We start from the raw sequence: 22239 nt of genomic DNA, 5'->3' as shown, positions 1-22239 counted from the left end.
AATTTGTATTTATTGACGGTCAAGCCATATCTATTTTGGAACTTTGGTTTCAATCAATATACATCATCGCCTTCAGATTCAACCGGGCCTATCAATCTTCACCTACCTATTATATATAGTACTGCCCTTTGAGATAGCAACATGGCTCCCTCAATCAGTGACTTCCCTCACAGTGTGGCCTTGACCCAGCCATCCGTGTGTAAAGTCGGCATCAACGGGTTCGGCCGTATAGGTTGGTGACGGTCAACCATGCGCATTCAACATTCAGCCATTAACCGCCCTCATCTTAATCAACAGGTCGAAACGTCTTGCGTGCTTCTCTTACCCGAACAGACCTCCAAATCGTTGCCATTAACCACACCTGTACCTCCGTGCAAGACCTCATCTATCTCATCAAATACGACTCCTGTATGGGCAAACTCTCGGACGAGATCTCGGTCCACGCCCTATCAGACACCCTGATCACCATCAACGGCCGCCAGATTGTCCTCACGTCCGAACGTGACCTCCAGAAGCTGAACTGGAGCGCTGTCGGTGTCGACTATGTGGTTGAATGCACCGGCAAGTTCACCAAGCGTGACCTGGCTCTCCAGCACGTTACCTACGGCCACGCCAAGCGGGTCGTCATTTCCGCCCCCAGCTCCGACTCCCCAACATATGTGTATGGAGTCAACTCCGATGAGTACACCGCAGATGAAGACCGCCGCGTGGTCTCCTGTGCCAGCTGTACAACAAACTGCGTTACGCCGGTGTTGAAGGTGCTGAACGAAAATTTCGGAATCGTACAGGGACTCCTGACAACAGTCCATGCGGCAACCCAATCACAGCAGGTTCTGGATGGGTATAGCAAGAAGAACCGTCGGCTGGGTAGGTTTATGACATGGACCTGCATAGGTCACACTTATGAGAACAGGGCATGCTAACATTCAACAGGCCGCAGCGTCTTCGATAACATCATCCCCACTACCACCGGTGCCGCCAAGGCCATCGCAACAGTCCTGCCTGAACTGACAGGCAAGGTAACCGGAGTGTCCATCCGTGTGCCAGCGTAAGTCATCATCGTCCCGTTGCCCAGGTCCAAGAGTAGAAGCTAATTTGATGAATAATAGTCCCAATGTCTCCATGATCGACTTGACCGTGACCACAGAGCAACCCACATCATTGGCGGAGATAATGGCCGCATTCCGCCGCGCATCCAAGTCCGGTCTGGCGGGAGTCCTCCATGTCAGTGACGAGGAGCTTGTCAGCAGCGACTATAAGGGAAACCCACACAGCGCAATCGTGGATGTCGCTGCTTGCACAGAGTTGAATCCTCAGGTTTGTTAGCCAGCATCCCTACTCATAAGTATATCGAGCTGACAGCAGGTGTAGTTCTTCAAGATCATGGCGTGGTATGATAATGAATGGGGATACTCGAACCGGCTGTTGGATTTGACTGCCCATGTGGCACTGCAGGAACAATAGTCGTTACAACAAGTGGTGATAAGGCGAGAAGTAAAAAAATACTTATATCTGGGTGTGCATATACTCGCCTGAAAACGACACTTGCACCAGTATTTATATGCTTTTATGTGTTAGCGGAATAGATATCATATAGCGTTATAATAATGAAATTATACTACAATGAATAACCAATCCCGGGAACTTTATGCTGAGGGGGAAACTTCGCGCGGGAAATTCATCATGACGACAACTAAAACGGTGCACTTGTGCTGTCAGTCTGTTAGTCCTTTCGAAATGGCCATTATTGGCGGAGTGAAAGTGGGGTTTGAGGGCCGATGTGCATGGCCCAGAGCGATTTATCAATACGTGCATGGATGATTTCTTCGCGCAAACACCTCTGCCATCTGCTGCGTCTACGTGTCATACTGCCTTGCCAGCACTGCAGTAAATAATGTGTCGCTGCCCAATCAACTTAGGCTCGACCCGACGCCGATTGCATTAGTCCGGCGCCTTCGTTTGCTAGTTACTGGTGTTGGATCATCAGTGCGACCCATGTCGGTGTCCAATTTCCATATCTCGGTGGTAGGGTTGCTAAGTTTACTAAGCATCTTTCTAAACAGGAGTATTCCAACCACGTCATACCTGTCGTATGGAAAGAAGCTTGTCTAGAACAAGTGATTTGTGAAGTGCTTCTTGGGAGTCGTAGCTGTTGGGGGCTATTGTTGATGAGAAAGAACACTGGGAGGTAAATGCTAGAGTACTACCATATTGCCCCCTTCCACGCCATTGTATTGTCTATATAAATATACAAAATAGGAAGTTCCCCCGGTGAATAAGTAGACTAGATGTGGTGAGGCCGAATCGGAGTAGGTGTGCTAAACCTGGAAATACATAATCTACACCAAGGGAAGCAAGGATCTGCAGCGGCGTCCGATCACAATTGGCCGAGATATTCGATATCACCTAAGCTGACTGCTGCAGGACGACGACGACTCGGCCAAGGCTGTGCACTGCAACCCCACCTGCGACTGTTTCCCCGCCTCCTTGACTGATGTGGATATGCAGGCGTGGTGTTACGCCCATTACTGCGTTGGATACTCCGCTGACGTTATCATTATTTTTCTTAAGGCTGGTCGCTCTGCTCTAGTTTAATTCTACTGAGCATGAAAGATGTTTGCAAATCCCGTATTATACATCAAACCGTGTGCTTGAGCACGCTGACGGGTTGCACCACCGTCACCTCCGCAGAATCATCAGCCATGTTGTAGTCGCACGCCCCTTCCGCACAGTGCGTTGCACTGGAGTTCGTGCTCGACATGGCATGCCACTCCAGGTCCTCCCGGCGACTATCAGAATCCTTACCGTCCGGGGCCAACCGCTGGAAGTCGCCCGCAGTAGGGGTAGGTGTTTGTCCGGACCAACCACTCCCTCGGCTACGGTCCGAGCCTGCCTTTCGCTTGTTCGAGATGCTGTTCGGCCATCGGCTGTAGGGCGGGGTGTAGGCCTTGCTGCGCTTCTTGGCCATTATGAACGGTCGGAAGGCAGTAGCGGCCGCAAGGAAGACACCCAACGCAGCGCTGATGAAAAGCGTGTACATCTCGAAGATGCCATCGGCGCGGCCGTCGTGCTCCAGACCGGCGGCTCGGGCGATGGACAGGCCGACTTGGACGACGTCAATACAGAGGGAGCATGCTAGGGCCAGTTTCTGGGTCCAGTCCACGCGGACCTTCCAGATGACGGCGACTGGGATTGCGAGGACTGTAGAGTAAATCCGGTTAGCGGCTGGGCTATTGTGTGTCCGGGATAGGGTAGGAGAGATGGGAAATACTCAAAATGTCTGATACAATATCCACCGCTACCTTTGACGCGGTGTATGCAGTAAGCCTGCCCAGATACTTTGGGGTGTTACACTCCACTGGGGGCTCTGTTAGAACTCGCCTATCTGCAGAAAGTGGAGTCTTAGGATGATGAAGAACTCACTTGCGGCCGCACCCAGATGGGGACAAGTTGCCCAGAAAGCGACGACTCCAAAAACCCAAAGCCCGAGGTTGAACAAGCAAGCAAACCACCAGTAGATTTGCCAGACCCGTAGGCGATCGATCAATTTCCGAAAGAACACCAGGAAAAAGAACTTAACGGCACATATTGCGCACCAAATGAGCATCAGCGTGGTCATTGTCCATTTGTGGTCCTCATCCGACAATTCTATCATGTTCGCAGGGACCTCCATACGGCCGAGTGCAATGGCCTCCACCAGGTACATTATGTAGACTGCCTTGTCATACATGGCCACCGCGCTTGCCACGAGAAAGGCAGTGGCCAATATAAGTACTCCATCGTCGAGTTGGAACTTCTGTTTCTGCACACGAAACCTGAGCACACAACGCACGATGACTCCGACGATGGCGAGAGCGAAGAAGACGCCGGTTGATATCTAGGACAGTGTTAACGTGCTGAATGTTAATATAGACAAGGGAATGTGTGAATACCAGGAGGGGCTGTTTGTCGATTCGACCACCTTGGTCATCTACTGCCATAGTGACTTGTTTAATTAGCCCTCACTTCACGTAGTTGTCCAGTTGCTGTCTTGAACAAGCGGGGCGGTGGCTTTTTATTTCTGCGTGCTTGGAGCATAACGCTGACCAGATGTCTATGAATGTAAGCCTTGCAGATCGCAGGATGGGGGCCGTCACCTCTGTCCAAGGAAGATAACCTGCTGGTGTTGACTCGGTGGGTGGTGAGTGGAGGATCGTTGCTGACAGCCCCGAATGGGGACTTTTCATGCATGGGCCAAGTTAGTGCTTACCGAGGAGAGCAATTCTGTTGCTCCTCCCGCTCAACAAGGCTGTACCCCATTGATTAATCCACTAATTAATTAAGTGATTTTATTTCTATTTTCTATATTAGGAGAGTGCATCGGAGAATCCGAGATAGGCGCCATGCCGGTCAATGTGACTTCTCTCCAGTGAAGATACGGCACTTAATTATTGGACTTATGAAGTCAGCTCGCCTTTAGAACTCACTCTGTTGATTCTAACGGGTCCTGCCATATTATTCGGCGCAAGATCAGGATCACTTCATATAAAGACAACATCCCGGTACATACACTATAAACGCACATCGATCAGGGCTAGGGCAAGTGGACGGGTTCCCACTGGACACGGTCCGCTACTTGATGTTCACCTCGCCGACGATGTATATTATTGCAGGTTCTTGGACTTCAAACAGCTAGTTGGTCTATAATATGGAGGGTAGGAATGCTTGTTTATAATAGATTATGACTATATTAGCCCCCACAAAACTTTATCCCAAGAGTTTTGTGTTTACTTGTTACGTCTGTTCCAACTAACGAAAATGTATATTTGGACGTAGAGGACAGGAGCATGCTGTTTCGTGATACACTGAGGCATTGAGTTGCTATTCCTCAAAGGCACCGTCGAACGGTATGAACGTATGAACTTATGAACAAGGAAATGTTGATCCAGTCCAGGACCCGCCAAAACCTCTATCCAAATTAGAAATCCTAAAAGGGCCATGAAGTGGTGCACCTTCTTAGCGTACCTCTGCTTTCTGAGTTATATTCTTCAGTCATTTCGGGTCAGGGAATGAATGATACTGAGCGGTGATTAGGAGCCACTAGGAGAAACTGCGCCATAGAACGGTTTAGACCACAGGAATCCAGCGATCCACGCCCATCCGTACTATGATAAGAAGTGGGGATAGAGTCATACATCCTAACCGAATATACATTGTAAGCTTTCTGTTGCTGACAGCTCCACGAACATATTGATAATAGCTAAACCTCCCGATAGGGCTTTGTGGCTCCAGGTGGTGTCTGGCATTGCTTTTATGATACCCAAGGGTATATGACATAATACAGGGCAGTGTATTCAGCTGAAAAAGTGTCACGGCGGCAGCTACCGCATTTTGGTACCCTCTTCAGAGCCATAGTGTATCAATTGGCATTTTGATAGGTTGGCACAGTGGTGAAAGGGGCTGAGACGGCAGTTACGAGTAAGGCCAGGATGTGTCGGTGGTGAGTCAAAAGGATGCCTGGTCATTAGGCGCGGGTACACAAAGGCTACATAGACGCGTGGTAAAGAGGCCAGTGTGTAGGAGGTACCTTGTTAATAGGGCAACCCGTTTGATGATTACACCCCTATCAGGATCTCGCGATTACCACTCATGGCGTTACAACATTCCGCCTCCATGTCAGGGTTCATCAGAAATGTCCAGTTACTGGCTCACCAGGTCTGAGAGGTATGACGAGCGACTGTTAGCTGCACATACATTGGCTGGGCTCAGCTGAGTCTAGATGGTCGTTGGGAAGGGAACCCTCGATTTGCGTGACTGTGAAACATAGGGCATCGTCGGACAATCACTCCCTGTGTAACCTCCTTGAGCTAGCATACGGAAAAGTCTAAGCAGCAGTGCCTCGTATGACCTCAATTAGGCCCTAGTTGCGGGGAAGACGGCTCGAAGCAGCACTAGGCAGCAGTCGAGCACGAGGTCTTAGATAATCCGTGAGGCCGATAGCAAACCGACAACGAGAATATACAGGCCATAGTTGATACGTCCACACACACAGCCGTACCTGTCACCACATTTCGATCGTGCCTAGCTTGCTCCTTGATGACTTGTGATACGGAAGCAGCGGGGTGTATGTGCTGGACTCATAGAAGTACTACAACCTCTGGTTGAATATCTCGACGGGATCATCGAAGCTCCAATAGCGGCTTCTGTCCTGTCCGACAGAGCACGTCTTCGCCGGCAATTCCCGGGATAAAGTACTCATACCTGGACGTTTCGCTTTCAACACAGACAGACACACATATGTATTTGGAAAAACAGAATTACTCCTCTTTTTAAGTAATATCGTACCTGGAGCTACTCTGATTAGCTATTGTGGCATATTCCTTCGGTAGCCTGCACTGCCGTTAGCGTACTACACAGTACATGGCTCCAGAGAGCCACGCATATTGATGGGGAATATAGTGACATGGAGCTTGATTGTAGACGCATATTGCCATTGTATACTCTTGGGCAGCATGAAACTTGCCACCATAAAACAGCCCTTACTAAATGCGGGCTATGAACGAGCCTGATGAGACCTAGACCTTTTAGTTCAGAGCACAGTGATGGTTACATACAATATCGCCAAGGTATACGTTAACAACCATTCCCGGGTGGTTCAACTACACACCCACTCCAAGCCATACAGAGCTTGCATCTAGGGTCAATGCATGCTAGCGCTGTCTCGCAAATAACCCAATGTTTGCCACTTCGAGATTGAAAGTCACCATGGCGCGGAAAAGAGTGGTATTGAATAGCATACTATGGGGCCTCGTAGACAAGCAGCGTCCTCACAATTCGCAAGACTGGCGGTGTTCACCGATGAAACTGAGCCATACCCTGGGGAATTTAAAGTGCTGTCCGTGAATTCAGTAGAAGGCGCGCATCGTCCTGCCCTTCGTGAAACACTAGCCGTCTGAGACCGTTTTTGAGTCGTAACGCAGGCGGCAAATTGGGTACTAACAATTGCATATATTCCTTGAATGCATTTGCAACACAGAGCCGAGCTATAACAACCCAGGAAATGCTTCGCCACATGGTCATCTTTATAACATGGATCCTTTTCTTGCGGTTCTTGTCAACTGCAGCATTGTCCAGCCTTAGTAACATAGCTAGTCAGGTTGAAACAGCCATTCTTTGTGCATTCTTTGACAGTTTGAATCAATAGGACCTAGAGCGGTGGTAGGCTATTTTGTGAAAAGTATCTCTTCTGTCACCCCCTACGACCTCTATGTCAAGTATGGCTAATGCATATGATCACACCGTTCCGATACACCCATATCTAGGGTGGCCTCTAGTACCCAAAAGCCGTAGAATGCACTATGGCCGATCCACTATCGATTACTGCAAGCGTGGCCAGCATTGTATCACTGGGTCTGACTGTTTGTCAGGGCCTGCTCTCTTACTATGGACCATACAAGACATGCTATGAAGATGTCAAGCACATTGGGGAGATTGTGGAAACCTTGAACGGTACACTCCAGGGATTAAATAGCTTACTTGCTAAAGCATCAGTGTTTCAACGCCCCTCAATAGCGCCACAGGCTACCTCTGCAGCTGACCTGATCAAAAGATGCCAAGAGCACATACACAAGCTCGAGGAAATGCTAGCAAAATTCAGAAAGCCCTCTTCGAATGGGAAATTGACAGGCTTCAGGAGCCAAGTCAATCCCATGCTGTATCAGTTTCAGAAGGAAACGGTGATGTCGGTCAAAGATTCATTAACCTCGTTACAGAGAAACCTTGGGAGTGCCCTGCAGAATCTGCAATTGTAGGTTACTGACTTCCACCAGTGCGAGTAGATTGCTGAGCTTATTCTAGGTCTTTGGAAGTTGTTGGCCAAAATCAAATGGATGTTGTTCTATCGTACACCGCGTCCACCGCCTCTGAGACAAACCAAGTTGTGACCATGATACAGGGGCTAGGTGACACACATACTGGCATGGACAGTAAGATAGACATGCTCGCAGCGCGCATAGATTGCCTGGTATGCCCATAAGTCGCATGACGACCCCACCGACCCGCAAGATGTTATCAGTGTCCGGATGAAGGATGAAAACGACAGTCGACTCGGTACGGCACATGTTCACGAAGATGGGACTTCGAAGGTGAAATGGAAAAAGTGATAACTTAAAATATATCAGTGGATCAGTTTATGGGTATTGGATTAAGCCTCTCAGCTCTCCCGCGGTGCCACTGCATAGCATCAAATTCGTGGGTAGGCTGAGGGGATTCGTGCTACATTCTAGCATTGTAGATAATGGCTCATCGTCATAGTACGGGGAGGTTGAAGGCAATATTAGGGTCAACAATTGCGTAAATCGCTTCTCGGCCTTGAACACGGGGGGTCAGGCAGTCACGGGTTGTCGGCGCTTTGCATGTCTTGTCCGTTGGCCTGCCTCTAGTTAGTACCATTCACGTGAGACTTGCACTTAAATGCTTCTCATCTCTATCAATCCTCACCTATACAACAACACATTTCTCAATATTTCCAAGGTCCAGTGTTGTATTCACTTTTCCCCACGACAGAAAGTCTTATCCATTCTCTAGGATCTTTTTCTGCTTATTTAGCGTCTTAAGCACTCCGTGTAATGACGAGGTTTGGTGCAACCCTTACCAGGTTGAAGTATTGTATTTCCCAGCTACCAGCCTCCAGATACTGGCGACCCATGAGCACCCAACCTGCTCAGACTGGCACCACACGCCTTATAGAGGAGGAGAGACTTCCTTTCTACAAACCGGAGCAATTCTATCCTGTCCATATAGGCGAGCTCCTTCACTCAAGATATAACGTTTTAGGCAATTAGCTGGGTGCAGGTGGTGTCTCCATACCGTCAATCTCGATAGAGGAATCGGAAGAGAATCTCAGTGGCCAAGATAAACAGCAATTTCTCCAATTCATGCGATCAATGCTTCAGTGGGTCCCTGAGGAGAGAAAGACAGCGAAAGAGCTATTGGATGATCCGTGGCTGAATTCGAATTGAACTACTCCCGTTCTCGATCCTTGAACCTACTGTAAGGTTATGTATGAGTCTAGAATACAAACCCTGTGCCACTAAGAACCGTCATATTAGAAACAGATAAACACGAGAGGTCTTGTCCACTCCCAAGGGAAACCTGAATGTTACACCTCGTGCCTGTTCTTACGATGTAGCTGCTCTACATGCCCGTCAGCGACGCGTCCGCGGAAACATCGAACAAGGATATGTGGTCTGACGGTAATAAAGTATTCGGTCCAGCGAATCGGTGGCCGTATCGTTGTAAGAGGCTCAGAGTTACCTTTTTGTAGACTATCATGGTTTAGTATGTGTTCGAATTGCTGCTCTCTGCCGTGTGAAAGACCATACCGTCTTGGAGGCACAGAGCAAGCAAGAACGGGAGCTTTCAATTCCACGACCTACAGTGGGGGGATACATACCTCATACCCCTTTCATACTACTGCTGGCATAATCTCAATAGTTCAAGAACAGAAATCCTAAATGCCACTATCGTGAGGAATGACGTGATGCGCTAAGATTAGACCAATTAATTAATTGGCCCCTCAATGTCTCATTGGGACTGATAAGTACACCTAATCCCGGTGAAGATTCTTTTGACCTTCTGCAATACCCCAAAGGAGCAACATGGTGAACTGGGGAATCATATGTAGGTCTCTTCCAACAGATATCCTTTAGTACTCAAGCACCGCTAACCCTAGCGCGACCAACAAGCAACTGGCGATAACGCTACAAGTTCGTCATCCATCATAGTCCAACTGCAATTAACATATACGCTGACCAGGCCGGTTATCCAGAATTTGCCAAAGACCTCCTCATCGATCCATCAACAAGGGGCGTCCACAATGTCACCCACAACCTCACCGCCGTCGCATCCTCAGCCTCATTGCAAAAAGCCCATGACTTCCTGTCTTCCGTAAATGCTCCACCAGACACAACCGCTTACGGATCCTACGAGTCCCTCCTCGCAGACCCCAATGTTCAAATTGTTTATATCTCCACGCCACACTCGCACCATTTCCAGAATGCCCGTGCCGCTTTACTCGCGGGAAAGCACGTCTTACTTGAGAAGGCCTTCACAGTTAATGCAGCTCAGGCGCGTAGTCTCATACAGCTTGCTCGTAAGAAGAACCTGTTTCTGATGGAGGCAATGTGGACGCGTTTCTTCCCACTCATGCGGTATGTCAGACAGCTTATCAAAGATGGGGCTATTGGAGCTGTGCAGCGAGTAGTTGCGGATCGAAATTTAGGGAGAGATGTCGAGAAGCTCTACGGAACGGAGCATCGATTAGTGAATCCTGCACTGGCGGGTGGGGCTTTGCTTGATTGTGAGTACCATCAATATTATGCAAGTATCGGCCGAAGTTGGCGGTTTAAGAGACGCCATACTAACATCTGATGCTGCAGTGGCTATATATCCCCTAACGTGGATCTTTCAAATCCTCTATCATGATGATCCACTAGCCTCTGGTACTGTCAGGTCACCACCACATATTTCTAGCTCGGTGGTCAAATACACCCCAACTGGGGTAGACGAAACCACTACTGTTGTTGTCACCTTTCCTGAAAGCCAAACGCAGGGTGTCGCGACTGCGAGTCTTCGGCTCACTTCGGACCCAACCGACCCAGGGGTGCGCATCTTAGGAGATAGAGGCCAGATACAGGTTTTTGGACCTGCTGCGCGGCCGTTGAGCATTGTGCGCATTGCATATGGGGAAGAAGGTCCGGAGATAGTGGAGAGGAAGGATTTTGAAATTCCAGTTGGACATGGATTGTTCTGGGAGGCAGATGCCTGTGCTCGATACTTGGTTGAAGGGAAGATCGAGTCAGACCTGATGCCACTGGAAGAGACGCTGCTGATTATGGAAGTTATGGATAGGGTACGGGAGCAGAACGGGATTAAATATCCGGCCGAAGTCGAGGCACATTAATTCAACAGCAAATATCAGAATGAGACGCATTTTTGGGTGAGTGTCTATCTTACCAGAGTTGAAGCGGGCAGTAAGAGATCAACTTCTACATACCAACTTGTACTCCGTCTCTCCGTAGAAAGGCATCTTGTGTTCCACGTTTATTCAACAATTAAAAATTATATATGTATTGTATGCTCTGACAATCACGATATTCTATCATTATCCCAGATACTTTCCCTAATGCACACCGTGTTATTATGTGCGAGGATACCGTGTAAGGGAGCTGCCGCGAGATGGTGCTCTAGAGCTTAACGACGGCTAAGTCTCTTGTACAGGTCATGGATCTCACTGCCCATCTGTTTCTCAGTAGCCTCATGGAAGGAAGCCTCATCAAACTCAGTTTCCCTCTTCTCCAACCCGGCGTCGCGGTTGAGCTCCTCTTGAGCCATTTCAACTAAAGACGGTGAGTAGGTCGTACAATAAAACGAAGCAACACGCGGGGCTTACCATGACAGTAGACAGCCGCTGTTTTCCCGCTAGACATGGCATGGGGAACATTAGTGCTGTTGTCGCTGTTGGCGTCGCCAACACCCCAAACTCCCGGAACGCTAGTTCGCAAGCCCTTGCGCAGGGTATTCATCTTGGACCCCAGCATTTCCACGCCCAGCTGAGCCGGCAGGTCGGACCTCTGCGACGTATCATAGTTCGTGAGGAACGCACCACGCACTTCAAAGCTGTTATCGACGAAGTAGATTTGGAATTTATCGAACTCCTGACGGGTCGCGGGATCGTACACAACGCCCCCATCCTGTATACGGGTGATGTTCAAAATGGGCTTGTTATTGACTGTGACATTATACGTCTGGAACACCTTTCTCCAGTTCGGGTGTTTCTCATCCAGGATGGCGATCTGCTCTGTAGTGTTGGTTCCGTTCGCGTAGATTCTGATATCCTTGTTCAGGGTCGGGTGCAGTTCTCTGACAGCACCGTATGCGTCGGACAAATTTCCAAGAACTCCCATGGACTGGTTCCGATGCTCGAACCCATCACACCACGGACACCAGTAGATACCTTTTCCAAAGCCGTCCGCGAGGCCCGGCACATCGGGCAGATTGTCTTTCATTCCGCTGGCCAGGATGACCTTGCGGGCTGTAAATTGCTGGTCACCGAAAGTAGCTTGGAAAATGTTATCTCCGACCTTTTCGAGCTTCGTCACCTTTTCATCGATGAACGTGGTCGAGTTGTAAAAGGCGATTTGCTCGCGGGCGGTCTTCCGAAATTCGGCGGGCACGACATCTAATACAAACTCAGTACAGTAGATCGTTGTATAAAAAGGGATATACTTACGGTCATTTCCGATCACATCATGCATGTGTCTAGTAGGGTTGTTACGGTACTCGCCAGAGTCAAAGAGGACCGACTTCCGCAGGACGCGCGATAGGCCACTCGCAGCGCTGAGGCCAGAAGGGCCACCACCAATGATGATCACATCATGGCTTGTCTCAGGTACATCTGCTACACAGACAGAAAGGATGGAGAGTAGGGTGCACAAAAGCGCTGTCCAGTTGCAGGTGAACATCATGGCTGGTGACGGTCCCAGCAGCGTCGAACTTGTGATAGAGATGATAGAAGGGATCCGAAGCAGTCCATGTTGTTAGACGCTTTCTAATATATAGAAACATCGCTTGCCTCTCACGGCCGGGAACGTCCAGTGGGTCGTATTGGTTATTCCGATAAGCATACGACTTTGGACGGATACATTGAGATATATTTTGGCGCGGGCTGAAAAGCCTGGTGATACAGGATTTTCTAATTAGATATGCACGAGATGTATCACCGGTTTCGTATATTCGACTCGACATAGCACCGTAGCTCGAGATAAATTGTAGAGATGCATGGGCACTGGTAGCACTCCGCGGTTACATTGGGATTTCATCGCGGAATTTTGATTATGTCACGACTCTACCAGAACACGGAAACTCGACTCCCAGTGATGAAGCAAAACCAAAAGCAATCCAGGCTGCTGTTCCACAGCCTACCGTTTTCATCTATGATGTGCAACTAATTCTTCCTGGTTGACTGAACTCAATTTGGGTACATGACAAGTTCTGTGGGTGGTTCCTCACAAAACCCGCAACCGAAGATTGGTTCCAGTTTGAGGCCCGTCCAAAGATGCGATGCCAAGTCTTACTGACAGGGGGAGCTCAGGCATATGAGCCAAGGGATCGAATTTTCTGCATTATCGGCAAATTGTGAACCGTTGGGGGCAGATCCATCTCAACAGCGTGTTCATCTTTAAGAACCTACTCCGGAGTATCGACATCGTCGAACCCCCTTTGACAGGAACTCCGTCCAAGTTTAGACTCTCTCCACTTGCGCTGGCTTCAGGAATAATATTGATAGGACCAGATATCTCGTAGGTCGAGTACTTCTCAAGTACTGTTGACAGGTGCTGGCTTGAAGCGCTCCCTAGGACATGGATACCAATCATCGATGCCCTACTGTTTGAGGCTTCACGGCTTCACGAGCCCACGGCACGAAGTCATCCGTAATAAGAAGTGCATCATTAACCTCGAGCTTGTCTTGATTAAACATTATATCGACGTAGTGAGTGTCATAGCAATGAGCGCCATCGGATAATGTTCTACTAGCAGGACGTTTGACTAGGACTCACATTATATCCTTGTGTGGGGCGACGATATTGACGTACTATATCGTCTGGGGGCATTTTGAGCTTATATTTACATCAGCGATTGAGGTAAAGGTTTTATTAATATGACATGCATATATGCTCACTTGTAATTGTTGGGCCGGAGTATGCGCAAGAGGGAGAGAAATGAAGCTAGAGAGAAAAAGTGAAGGATAGGTGAGAATCAACAGATTTAGATGAGGAAACGACTGAAATTCCGCTACACCGCTACTAACAGACACGGTTCATGGAGGGTCGGAAATAGTCTTCCACGTAGGCAGACAGGGAACCCAGGCTGTGCAGGAGGCTGAAGGACGCGAGGCGAGGTGCATGCATGCGGCTCTCGATAGGGCTCGGGCATAAAGGATCTCAAAGTCAGAATTTAATATGTAACATGAATTTAACGTACTGGGGACACACTCCACTCGGGAACTGACATGCATATATGCTGAGTTGGCTCGTGTTGGATGCGGGGAATTGGCGACCTGAGCACCAGGCCTACTGGTAGTCTGAGGCGTCCACGTATATTCAGTACTACTGTAACAGGAAAGGCGAAAAGTATCGACTCGTATTCATGTGGGCTTGTCGAATATTTAAGCAATACATGTTCATGCGAGTCCGGGCTGTGTAGAGCACCGAATAAAACAGTTCGGAGACTTCCCAAGCCCACGTTCTCTCTCCTAACATCATACCCCGTATAGCGTGGAAGCGTTGGGCCCACTTACATATGCATATTCCCCGAGAGGATATAGACCAATTAATAGAAATCTCCCGAAGCCGTCGTTGGACTTTGCAAAAACAGTACAATGACCGGCAGGAATACTGATACCTTGTCAGCCTTGAGTAGGTATGAGAATCGGACAAAAGCAAAATAATGTCTGGCCATCTACACCACAATGACCGGTGTTCACTTGAGGCTTATCGTCTGGAATAGGCAGTGAAAATCCGGGGTTTCAACGGTCTTCCAATCCGCCACTTCCGTGTAGATCGCTGACATGATGATATCCGACGGTTCCGAGAATTTTAGTCCATAAGCCCATAGGTTTATGGATTATCTTTACTGCCCAGAAATGGCGCATGTTTAGAATGTCATGCAATGGATCACTACCAAACTCAAGTGTTATCTTTCCATTTTAAGTCATATAGCGGGCATTTTACGTCAAACCGCCAGCGCTCATATACAGGTACGAATATATTTTAACATCCAAAATCTGCAGTCATACAATGCAATATCGAGACTCACCTATTTTACTAACAGAAAATGGCAGGGAGGAAAAGTGCTACTTTGGGTCAGGCTGGCCGTGAATGAACTACTGGTTCTTCACATAGGAGCGTCACTTCCATTGAATCTGGGCGGTCTACGCCGATGTTTGGTCTTACCAGAACTAGGTATCTTGCCTCCTTTTCCAGATAATAGTATTGTAGAGCTCAGGTGATTGGACATATCTGGTGCATCCGAAGAGGTATCACTGAGGTGATCCATGGTTTTCCGCAGTTGAAGTCCGTAAATTAGCCAAAAGCGGCAGTAGGGCTATGAAAGTGTGATATATTTAGTATACTGTCAAGCCTAGACAGGTGGCACGGAATAAGGCCAACCATGTACTCGGGCAACCCGTCGGAGCCTCTATTGGCCGGTGTAGGCGTAGGCTGTTCTTCTACAGGCCGTTTCGGATCTGATATCTATCATGCTGGGGCAGTGAGCTGCTCAGATGACAGCCGTATGCCAATAACAATTTGGCTCGTAGCTGTCGGGCCGGCAATGCCTAGTACTTTGGTCAATCAGGAGACAATACGTATGGCTATGTCTCATTCTATCCACGGATGGCTTCGTATTTGTGATGTGTTCTGGAAATAGTAAGGTTGAGGCTACTTCCAGGCCTTCTGTAGACATAGCTAGATTGCCTGCAGTCCCGTATCGATTCCTTGCCTTGGGATGTCTATATAAACCTTCATGATTCCTGCTTCAATTCTCATTCTCAGATTAACATCAAGCATCTTCACCACTACTCCTTCAATACACAATCAAACAAAGGCCATCTATCTCACAAACAAAACTTTCAAGATGAAGCTTTCTTCGACCTCTACCCTCGTCGCTGCACTTGTCGCCGGTGTCAACGGCGCCAGCATTCCTCGAACCCAAGGCTCTGTCCCCATCACCTTTATCGGTGCAGCCGATGCCCAGTTTACTCAGGACTTCCCAACAGATGGAAGCAGCGTCGCCATCAGTAAGTTGACATGACTGAGTACCCTTGAAGCTTGTGAAGTAGCTCTGACCATCGCAGCCAACCCTCTGAGCATCTCCCACATTGCCTCCAGCACCGACGGTGTCTCATGCGTTTTCAATGGTATTGACAACAGCGTCACTGTTGTGTCTGATGCAGAGACTGTAGACGTTGGACCTCCCCAGACCCAGACCTCGGGTGCATGCGCTGTTGGCTCAGTTCCCCCCGGTCAGTCCGAGCCTCGGTCATCTGGCCAGGATGTGGTTATCACATTTGTTGGCGCAGCAGATGCTCAGTTCACCCAGGTCTTCCCGACCAACGGAGTTGCGACTCAGATCTGTACGTATATCCGACCTAATGCCTAGTGGTTGGTGATGACTGACAACAATCGCAGCGAACCGTCTCAGCATCTCTCACATTGAATCTCACGCACCCGGTGTTTCATGCACCTTCAACGGCATTGACCACAGCGTTACCACTGTCAGCGGTGTCCAGACTGTTGATGTCGGTCCTCCCCAGACCCAGATCTCTGGTACCTGCCACCGCCTGTAAAGGAACTACTGGGAGCTAGATAGCTTTCAGACTGTCCAAGGTCACCAATGAGCTAAACACAGCGCTAATCTTTGAACAACCCTATTCCTTTCCTTCTTCACCCTTCGGGTTACGCTTCGCATATCACTATATTTAACTTATGGAATGTTGGCTCTTCTTTTACTACTCATATATACTTGTTCATGTCTCTCCCTTTAATGTGTTACCCTATTGCTGCTTTTACTTTCCTTTCAGCATATTTGCTCTTAGACCACCATGTGATAATGACATAGCCAATCCTTAATTGACAATCACAGAACGATCTGTCTCAATACATGAACGATGATGTTGCATTGTAATACAATTTCGAGCATTGGTATGAGCTTCTCTAATATCTACAGCGAAGAATGTACAGTCAAAGGTTTCAAACGGGTATTAATTCTCAATAGCTTGTGCCTTAAGGTACCCAGTAAGATGTAAGGTCAGGAAATGAGTCATGGATTGGAATGGACTGACATATTAATAGTCGACTTCGGCGATCCCTGACGCTCGATGATGCATGTTTCGTGCTATTTACATCTTAAGCTCGGAGCCAATGAACCTAGAATATTCCGGAATGTAAAGACGCTAGTACCTTCCCATCATAGACACGGAATCACCGAGAATTAGCAAAAGTGCATATTTCCCGGGGGCCCCCTGCCGTACTTATTCGGTGGCAAACTACGCACACGTTTGGACAACGGTCAGCAGAGCAGAATGCGTTTCTATGGATTCGATTACACCTCGAAGCGAAGACATGGTAGGAACCTTTATGAAGGTAAGCTATCTTGGTGGCACCCATGCTGTAATCTAGACGTAGGCCAAGCCCGCGGTGGCCGAATCGTGAAGGCTGAAGGGTTGTCGACAACGGCTGGTTCCATGGATGGCAAACCGTCATGATTGGAACCACCCGCACTTGATGGCGAGTTCCAGCGTCCAGAAACTCTATATTCTCGGTCACCTGAACATGTTCACGTCAATTACTGGGACTGTGGACCTTTTTTTCCGTGGTACCGACGATCCGGGGTTGTCTGGGGTTCGCATCAACTCGCTTCTGGTTAGTAGACACACCGTTTTTGAACCTCAGGGTGCTCGCACAATGGAATTCATGGTAATTACACGATGTACGACGCTATACAGGATTTTACTATGGGTGATGACCTCATCGGGGGGAGTTGAACCGTCTCGGCTTTTCAACGTATAAAACGTGCGTTACATTGTCCGTTTATATCCTCCTATACTGAGAGAAGACTTCATTCATGGATTCAATTGACCCATACATTTAGTATATATTTTTATGAACTAGAAAATGGGGCTTCCCAAGCTGAAAATACCTCGCGCAAACGCAGATCGACCGTTCAAAGATGAAGTCGACTCAAGACCGCCGGATGGCGTCCTCCGCGACGGGGATGATGGCTTGGTCGACACCAAAGTCCCTTGGCTAACCCTTCGGTCATTTAGCATGTGTGTAGTCATCTCAATGGGTGGATTTCTGTTCGGTTATGATACTGGTCAGATCTCCGGATTTCTCGAGATGCCAAATTTCCTCGAACGATACGGGCAGCAAAGGGCGGACGGTACATATTACTTCTCGAATGTTCGATCCGGCCTCATTGTTGCTCTGGTATGACAGTCCTTCCCTCGTTCTAGACCAGCCACCTTGCTAAGGCTACGATAGCTCTCAATTGGCACCTTAATGGGTGCGTTGGTGGCCGCGCCAATTGCGGATCGGGTTGGTCGCAAATGGTGTGTGAGTGGCTGGTGTGTGATCCTCTGCGCCGGGATTACGGTCCAGATCTCTTCCCCCGCGGGGAAGTGGTATCAAGTTGCAATAGGTCGATGGGTGGCTGGCCTGGGTGTGGGAGCCTTGTCGCTCCTGGTCCCGATGTATCAAGCCGAGACGGGCCCCAGACATATTCGAGGATCCTTAGTCAGGTGGGCATACCCCCAGAACGTATGATGTGCGTTCGATTCTGACCCAGACGCAGTACATACCAGTTGTTTATCACTCTTGGCATCTTCGTTGCCAACTGTATCAATTTCGGGACTGAGAAGAAAACCTCTACAGCCTCCTGGCGAATTCCGATGGGGGTGACGTATATTTGGGCTATTATTCTCGGGTTCGGGATAGCGATGTTTCCGGAAAGTCCGCGTTATGACTATCGAAAGGGCAAGGTGGACAGGGCCATTTCGACCCTGGCCAAGATGTATGGTATTCCGAAGAACCATCGCGCCCTGCAGATTGAGTTGGACGAGATCAAGGCAAAGTATGAAGAGGAGGTGCAACGCGGCCAAGTATCTTGGATCCAACTATTTAAGGCTCCTCGCATGTCATACCGCGTTGCTGTCGGGGTCGCCCTGCAAGCACTACAGCAGCTTACGGGTGCCAATTACTTCTTCTACTACGGCACGACCATCTTCCAGGGCGCCGGAATCGAAAACAGCTACGTGACGCAGATGATCCTGGGTGGTGTGAATTTCGGGTCCACATTCCTGGGACTGTATCTCATCGAGAACTACGGCCGTCGTCGCTCATTGATCGCTGGGGCGCTCTGGATGTTCTGCTGCTTCATCGTCTTCGCCTCCGTGGGCCATTTCTCCCTGAATCGGGATGACCCGCCGTCTACCAAGAGCGCGGGCGTGGTCATGGTCGTGTTCGCCTGTCTCTTTATTCTGGGATTCGCCAGTACTTGGGGCCCCATGGTGTGGACGATTATTGCTGAGCTATATCCGTCGGAGTTCCGGGCGCGTGCGATGTCTCTTGCGACGGCGTCGAACTGGCTCTGGAACTTCCTTCTGGCATTCTTCACGCCGTTCATCACGAGTGCGATCGACTTCCAGTTCGGCTACGTCTTTGCGGGCTGTCTCTTCCTTGCTGCAGCTCTCGTCTATTTCGCCGTCATGGAAGGAAAAGGTCGCACGCTGGAAGAGATCGATACGATGTATGTGATGAAGGTGAAGCCATGGCAAAGCTCCAAGTATGTCTTTCCGGATACGGAGCCGAGCGTTGTAGAGAAACGGAGGGCGTCTCACGCTTCGAACCTGAGTACTAACCCGACGACTATCGGCGAGGACCATGAGACTACGGTGTGAGAGAACGTAGATGTCGAGCCTGAGGCTTTGTGGCTACATCACATGCCTCCCCCGTACCCTAACCATCCAAACTGGACACGTATTACTAGAATTCCCATATATGATACACCTCATGAGACGTGGTGACCAGGTCGAAGATGACGTGATTAGACCGCTTAATGTCGACGTTTTTCTTGGAGTATATCGAAAGAGGGAGCTCTGTTATGACCCGCGCGCTGTGTTTTGTTAGCAATCGCCAGCCACCGTAATGTATTTAGAATTTGATGTCGCTCAGCTTTGCGCTTTGAGGAGAACCGATGCAGATTAGTAAAATTGTTATGACTTCATGATGTAGTGTTGGCCACTCCACCCTCCCTGAAGGTGGCCTCCCAAAATGCACGGACCTGGACAGCAAGGACTGGGTAAAACTATGGGCAATCCAGATAGCAGCAACCAATTGTACCGAAGAAACAGGCCAGGATCGCCCTGGTGCGGATTATACATCATTCTTACCATGTTCGAGTTCCTCCCTCCATTTGATTGACCATTAAAGTTAGCGGCGCCTCAGGTAGTACGCAGTACCCACGGTAAGAGTCGCGAGACAGGGGAACCGGCTTAGAATGGGTCTTCAGGTAACGCGTTTCGAAGCTGCCCTAGACACTGAGGTCGCATTGGTAGGTTTGTCGTCACCCAACTATCGTGCACCCACCAGGTGGCGAGTCGCGTCGTGTCGCGAGGGGCCGCCGTGCTGGACGGATCGTCAGGGCCTGTGTGAGTAAGATGCGAGAGAAATGTGCATCAGGATGTGAGATTCGTCAAACGAGGGGGACGGTATCTTCATTCGTAGGGGTCTTGTCATGGCGGGTGTGCGTGTTCACGATGCAACCGAGCATGTTTGGATTGACCAGCAGAGCTCTCAGAGTGGATTCTGACTAAACTAACCTTTCGGGGAAATATATAAACTGTCGATCATCCCTTAAGCTTCGGCCGAAATTTCGGAGGCAATCAGAGGGAGAAAAGGTTGGCTCCCTTGCATAAATCTCGGCTACGACTTGGCCGGGTGTTCTTATTCATTAATTTAATTTAAGCTCTTGATACACCGTCCTCACCATCTCCACGGTTAACCCTCCCTAATTATTTCTGATTATATAGTGCCACCGTTCCGACGCGTCTCCCGGCCCAAAACAACCCACTTTCCTTTTTCTTCTTCTTGATCTGTCCTTGATTATCGTTTCTCGACCCGTTCGGATCCCCACTTAGTGATTAATGACTGGACGGCATTATCAAAGGCGTCTCGCACCGAAGGAGGAACTGCCGCCCACACCGGATGATCATAGCCCTGCGGAGCAGAACAAACGCAAACGAGCCTCATTAGCCTGCCTGGAGTGCCAACGACGACGTATAAAAGCAAGCTATATCCAAGGTTCCATATCGTCAGCCCTAGGCCCCGGATCCCCATCACTAACCTCTTATCTTATCGTCTTCTAGTGCGGCCCTGGCCGTCCATGCGAACCCTGTCTGCTCAATCGACGGGAATGTATCTACGATGAATGCAACGACAAACGCCGCAAGATCTCCGCCGAGGCGACAGAGCGGAACCTGAAGTTTTATCGCAGCGCCCTGGAGAATCTGCTGCGCGCCATCCAGCTCGGCACCGAGTCGGACGTGGCCCACATGATCACTGACATCCGCAAGGGCGCCTCGCTATCGGAAATAACTCGCATCGCTGTCGATTGTTTGAATGATAGACCCGCGACGGTGCCGGATCCAGGGGAACAACAGGACTCGGTCGCGAACCCTCGATGAATCTCATTTCCTCCCCTTTACTGGTTATTTTCGATTGCCCCCTAGAGCCGTTGCCCGCGTGAAATGCTTGTGTGATATATGTCCTGGAGCCCCTCCAGGTGTGGAAGCTTGGTCGGTGTCATCGCGCTCGCGATGTCCCCCCTTTGGCTTTCAGATACAGAATGGCCTCTGTGGTAGTCTTGGTGGCTTGGTCTCCAACGGGCTAGAGGGTCTTACCTCCCCAGGTGGTTACCCCCAACTGGCCTGCCTTCTTCGTTCAGGCCAGAGAGGCGCTTCTTGGGCCATTCTTTTCGGTTTCCAAGGATATACAGGGTATGATGAGGTTCCATCCACCCATGTCAGTATAATAAAAACCATCGCGAACAAAAAAAAGTCGAAAGGAATCAAATTACATGGCTCTTGAAGCCGTTATCCTCCTGGATATCTGCAGATGGGGATACTGCAGAAGGGAACTCGTCGCGACTCGAGTAATCATCCCCGAAGTCTCAGCGCATCCGTAGATAATGTATTACTGCAGACACCGACCTCTGCCATATTTTATGGTTTGGGGGTAACTATCCCATGCTATCTTGACCGCGTACCTTGGTGTGGGGATTCCGCTTTTTTTTACGATTCCCAGTTGACTCTGGTCATCACAAGAGATTAATTGGAGTATTACATCCGTCTATTACTATATTCTTTTAAAAGGCGCTCAGGTACTTTTGTCCGTTTTACTGCAGCGAGAGGGTACTGCTGAAAAACGCCGAGGTACCAGCTGTCGGGTTGATAGATATATTTTGCTGTGTAGAGCTTATCAGACCCACATAGTTTACGTAAAGACACAGGCACTCATCCCACCTCATATACGCAGTACACCATACGTTGTTCCCTCTTTAAACGCAACTGACATATGAGAATGAGAATCGTCTATTGAGCGGGAAAAAAAAAAAAAAAAAAAAAAAAAAAAAAAAAAAAAA

At 49.1% G+C, this 22239-nt stretch overlaps 7 protein-coding genes across 7 annotated transcripts; 5 read left to right on the top strand and 2 right to left on the bottom strand.

Moving 5' to 3' along the window:
* Positions 1–112: 112 nt before the first annotated feature.
* Positions 113–1464, top strand: BDV37DRAFT_297413 (type I glyceraldehyde-3-phosphate dehydrogenase; the record flags this gene model as incomplete). The annotated part of the gene is made up of 5 exons (XM_032090322.1): positions 113–232; positions 298–867; positions 934–1048; positions 1110–1317; positions 1372–1464. The coding sequence occupies exons 1-5, from the start codon at positions 142–144 to the stop codon at positions 1462–1464; spliced, it is 1077 nt and encodes a 358-aa protein (XP_031945088.1). The 5' UTR covers positions 113–141.
* Positions 1465–2638: 1174 nt separating this feature from the next.
* On the bottom strand, positions 2639–3980 carry BDV37DRAFT_268916 (uncharacterized protein; the record flags this gene model as incomplete). The annotated part of the gene is made up of 3 exons (XM_032084262.1): positions 2639–3201; positions 3424–3877; positions 3933–3980. 3 exons carry the CDS (start codon positions 3978–3980, stop codon positions 2639–2641), a joined length of 1065 nt encoding a protein of 354 aa, XP_031945087.1.
* A 5559-nt stretch (positions 3981–9539) lies between these two features.
* Positions 9540–10942, top strand: BDV37DRAFT_297410 (Gfo/Idh/MocA family protein; the record flags this gene model as incomplete). The annotated part of the gene is made up of 4 exons (XM_032090321.1): positions 9540–9660; positions 9726–9746; positions 9809–10339; positions 10419–10942. Exons 1-4 carry the CDS (start codon positions 9639–9641, stop codon positions 10940–10942), a joined length of 1098 nt encoding a protein of 365 aa, XP_031945086.1. The 5' UTR covers positions 9540–9638.
* A 290-nt stretch (positions 10943–11232) lies between these two features.
* BDV37DRAFT_297409 (NAD(P)/FAD-dependent oxidoreductase) lies at positions 11233–12506 on the bottom strand (the record flags this gene model as incomplete). Its single annotated transcript, XM_032090320.1, has 3 exons — positions 11233–11378; positions 11432–12220; positions 12272–12506. The coding sequence occupies 3 exons, from the start codon at positions 12504–12506 to the stop codon at positions 11233–11235; spliced, it is 1170 nt and encodes a 389-aa protein (XP_031945085.1).
* A 3116-nt stretch (positions 12507–15622) lies between these two features.
* On the top strand, positions 15623–16489 carry BDV37DRAFT_240059 (uncharacterized protein). Its single transcript, XM_032081031.1, has 3 exons — positions 15623–15838; positions 15896–16174; positions 16230–16489. Exons 1-3 carry the CDS (start codon positions 15676–15678, stop codon positions 16385–16387), a joined length of 600 nt encoding a protein of 199 aa, XP_031945084.1. The 5' UTR covers positions 15623–15675; the 3' UTR covers positions 16388–16489.
* A 1378-nt stretch (positions 16490–17867) lies between these two features.
* BDV37DRAFT_268913 (sugar porter family MFS transporter) lies at positions 17868–19498 on the top strand (the record flags this gene model as incomplete). Its single annotated transcript, XM_032084261.1, has 3 exons — positions 17868–18029; positions 18084–18340; positions 18394–19498. 3 exons carry the CDS (start codon positions 17868–17870, stop codon positions 19496–19498), a joined length of 1524 nt encoding a protein of 507 aa, XP_031945083.1.
* Positions 19499–20496: 998 nt separating this feature from the next.
* On the top strand, positions 20497–21283 carry BDV37DRAFT_297405 (Zn(II)2Cys6 transcription factor domain-containing protein; the record flags this gene model as incomplete). Its single annotated transcript, XM_032090319.1, has 2 exons — positions 20497–20884; positions 20966–21283. The coding sequence occupies exons 1-2, from the start codon at positions 20744–20746 to the stop codon at positions 21281–21283; spliced, it is 459 nt and encodes a 152-aa protein (XP_031945082.1). The 5' UTR covers positions 20497–20743.
* Between the last annotated feature and the right edge of the window lie 956 nt (positions 21284–22239).

Source organism: Aspergillus pseudonomiae, assembly GCF_009193645.1.
Source record: "Aspergillus pseudonomiae strain CBS 119388 unplaced genomic scaffold BDV37scaffold_9, whole genome shotgun sequence".
Lineage (NCBI taxonomy): Eukaryota > Fungi > Ascomycota > Eurotiomycetes > Eurotiales > Aspergillaceae > Aspergillus > Aspergillus pseudonomiae.
Note: the sequence above shows the minus strand (reverse complement) of the source record. Positions and strands in the feature narration are given on the sequence as shown.

Bases quoted from the DNA above. Each gene is read 5' to 3' on its own strand.
- BDV37DRAFT_240059 (XM_032081031.1), top strand. From the start codon at position 15,676: ATGAAGCTTTCTTCGACCTCTACCCTCGTCGCTGCACTTGTCGCCGGT. The intron at 15,839-15,895 runs GTAAGTTGACAT...TGACCATCGCAG, and splicing joins TGGAAGCAGCGTCGCCATCA to CCAACCCTCTGAGCATCTCC. The intron at 16,175-16,229 runs GTACGTATATCC...CAACAATCGCAG, and splicing joins CGGAGTTGCGACTCAGATCT to CGAACCGTCTCAGCATCTCT.